Source organism: Mandrillus leucophaeus, unplaced genomic scaffold, assembly GCF_000951045.1.
Source record: "Mandrillus leucophaeus isolate KB7577 unplaced genomic scaffold, Mleu.le_1.0 Scaffold222, whole genome shotgun sequence".
NCBI lineage: Eukaryota > Metazoa > Chordata > Mammalia > Primates > Cercopithecidae > Mandrillus > Mandrillus leucophaeus.
Genome location: NW_012102277.1, coordinates 2991679 through 2993705, shown reverse-complemented (window position 1 = coordinate 2993705; position 2027 = coordinate 2991679). Strand labels below are relative to the sequence as shown.

At 46.1% G+C, this 2027-nt stretch overlaps 1 protein-coding gene across 1 annotated transcript in view; it reads left to right on the top strand.

Annotated features, from left to right (window-relative positions):
* Window positions 1-2027, top strand: part of GEMIN5 (gem (nuclear organelle) associated protein 5) — a 49947-nt gene that overhangs the window by 41271 nt on the left and 6649 nt on the right. The window contains 1 exon segment of the mRNA XM_011981272.1: window positions 1024-1275. Within this exon segment, the coding sequence (XP_011836662.1) occupies window positions 1024-1275 (252 nt within the window).

The window sequence follows — 2027 nt, the reverse complement described above, 5'->3', positions numbered from 1 at the left end:
CCGTCTCGGCCTCCCAAAGTGCTGGGATTACAGGCTTGAGCCACTGCGCCCGGTCTACTAACAAGAGTTTTTTTAAGTTCTTCGTTCCCTAGCAGAGTACGGGGCCTAAAGATGGTTTTTAGCTGAATATTTAGAGCCCAAGGAACATGGTACATGGGGAGGTAGCTTTCTGGGAACAGCAGAATAAAAATGGAGGCGACAATAGGACACCCTAAAAGATAATGCCACGGAGCATTATTTAGGAAATGACTAAGTCCAGAGAGATTTTAATTTATCCACAAAGTTTCCAGAATGACTGTTCAGCGTTTTAGTTTTTCTCTTAAACAGCATCCTTAACAAAGCAAGAAAACCTAATAAGCATATGTTACATATTTTGATAAGGGCTATTTTGGCTTTGTGGAACAGAGACTCTTCCAAGCTTAACTGAGAAGATACTGTTATAGGAGTATACAAGGAATCTCATGGCAACTAAAAATGTAGTGAAAATAAATTTTCTAGGCCTTTTCTCTGTGCTTCTGTTTTCTTCCCTCCCAGCCGATTTCCTCTATAAAACTATTTGGACATGGCTCCTAATGCCTGTCCCAGCTCTTGGATCTACAAAGCTTGTCTATTCCAGCAGCTTTGGCCCATTATGCTTTTATTCCTGAGTCCAAAGTTTGGTCAGGGAGAAAGAACCTGATGAGCCCAGCCCATCTTTCCTCAAACTAGGCTACAGACCTTAAGTGGCTGGTCTGTGTGTGCTTAAGTCATTGTGGGTAGGGCTACAGTTGGGATTCCGTGTCATAAAAATGGTTTCTTGAGCTCCAAGGATAGATTTCCCCCAAAAGGGACCTGGGAAGTGTCTGTCAGGTCGCCCCGTTTGTCCCTTTTCATGCATGACTCACAGGGGGCAGGTAGCTCACTAATGTGCTTTGGTTGCTGCAGATACAAAGGGAAATACTTCGAAGGACTCAGAAGAGCTCTCGAGATGATCCGAGTGCCTTCCCTGTGTAACAGTTCCTCTTCCTTGTTGTTGTGTTCCAGGGTCAGAGATTGGTGTTTTGCCTTCTGGAGCTACTGTCCCGGCATCTGGAGGAAAAGCGGTTTTCAGAGGGCAAAAGCTCCTCCTCTTACCACACTTGGACCACGGGCACAGAAGGGCCTTTCGTGGAGAGGGTGACTGCAGTGTGGAAGAGCATCTTCAGCGTTGACACCCCTGAGCAGTATCACGAAGCCTTTCAGAAGCTGCAGAACATCAAGTACCCATCTGCTACAAATAACACGCCTGCCAAACAGGTAAGCCATCTGTACCAGCTTTTGACATTTATCACTCAGTGGTAAGACTTCCTTAATTCCATGTCTGTCGTAACAGGGAAACCAGCAGAATACCGGATTGTGTTTCAGAAAAGGCTAAGGCATGCCCATACCACCTGGAAAGAGCCCTTTAGACTAATCAAAGCCCTTTAACTTTAAAGTTAGTATTAGATCAGTATTCCCTTTTATTGTTTCATTTTTTTATTATTATTATTACTTGTTTGTTTTGAGACAGAGTCTTGCCCTGTCGCCCAAGCTGGAGTGCAGTGGCATGATCTCGGCTCACTGTAACCTCCGCCTCCCAGGTTCAAGCGATTCTCCTGCCTCAGCCTCCCAAGTAGCTAGGATTACAGGCACCTGCCACCATGCCTGGCCAATTTTTTGTATTTTTAGTAGAGACGGAGTTTCACCATGTTGGCCAGGCTGGTCTCGAACTCCTGACCTCGTGGTTTGCCCACCTCGGCCTCTCAAAGTGCTGGGATTATAGGCATGAACCACTGCAGCCGGCCTATTTTGTAGATTTTTAGTAGAGACAGGGTTTCACCATGTTGGCCAGGCTGGTCTTGAACTTCTGACCTCAGGTGATCCGCCTGCCTCGACCTCCCAAAGTGCTGGGATTATAAGCGTGAGCCACCACCCCCAGCCAGGCAGTTTCTTATAAAGGTAAACATGCAAATGCCCCATGTCCCAGCAGTTCTACTACCTAGAAATTCCACTAAAACAGTGAAATCAGA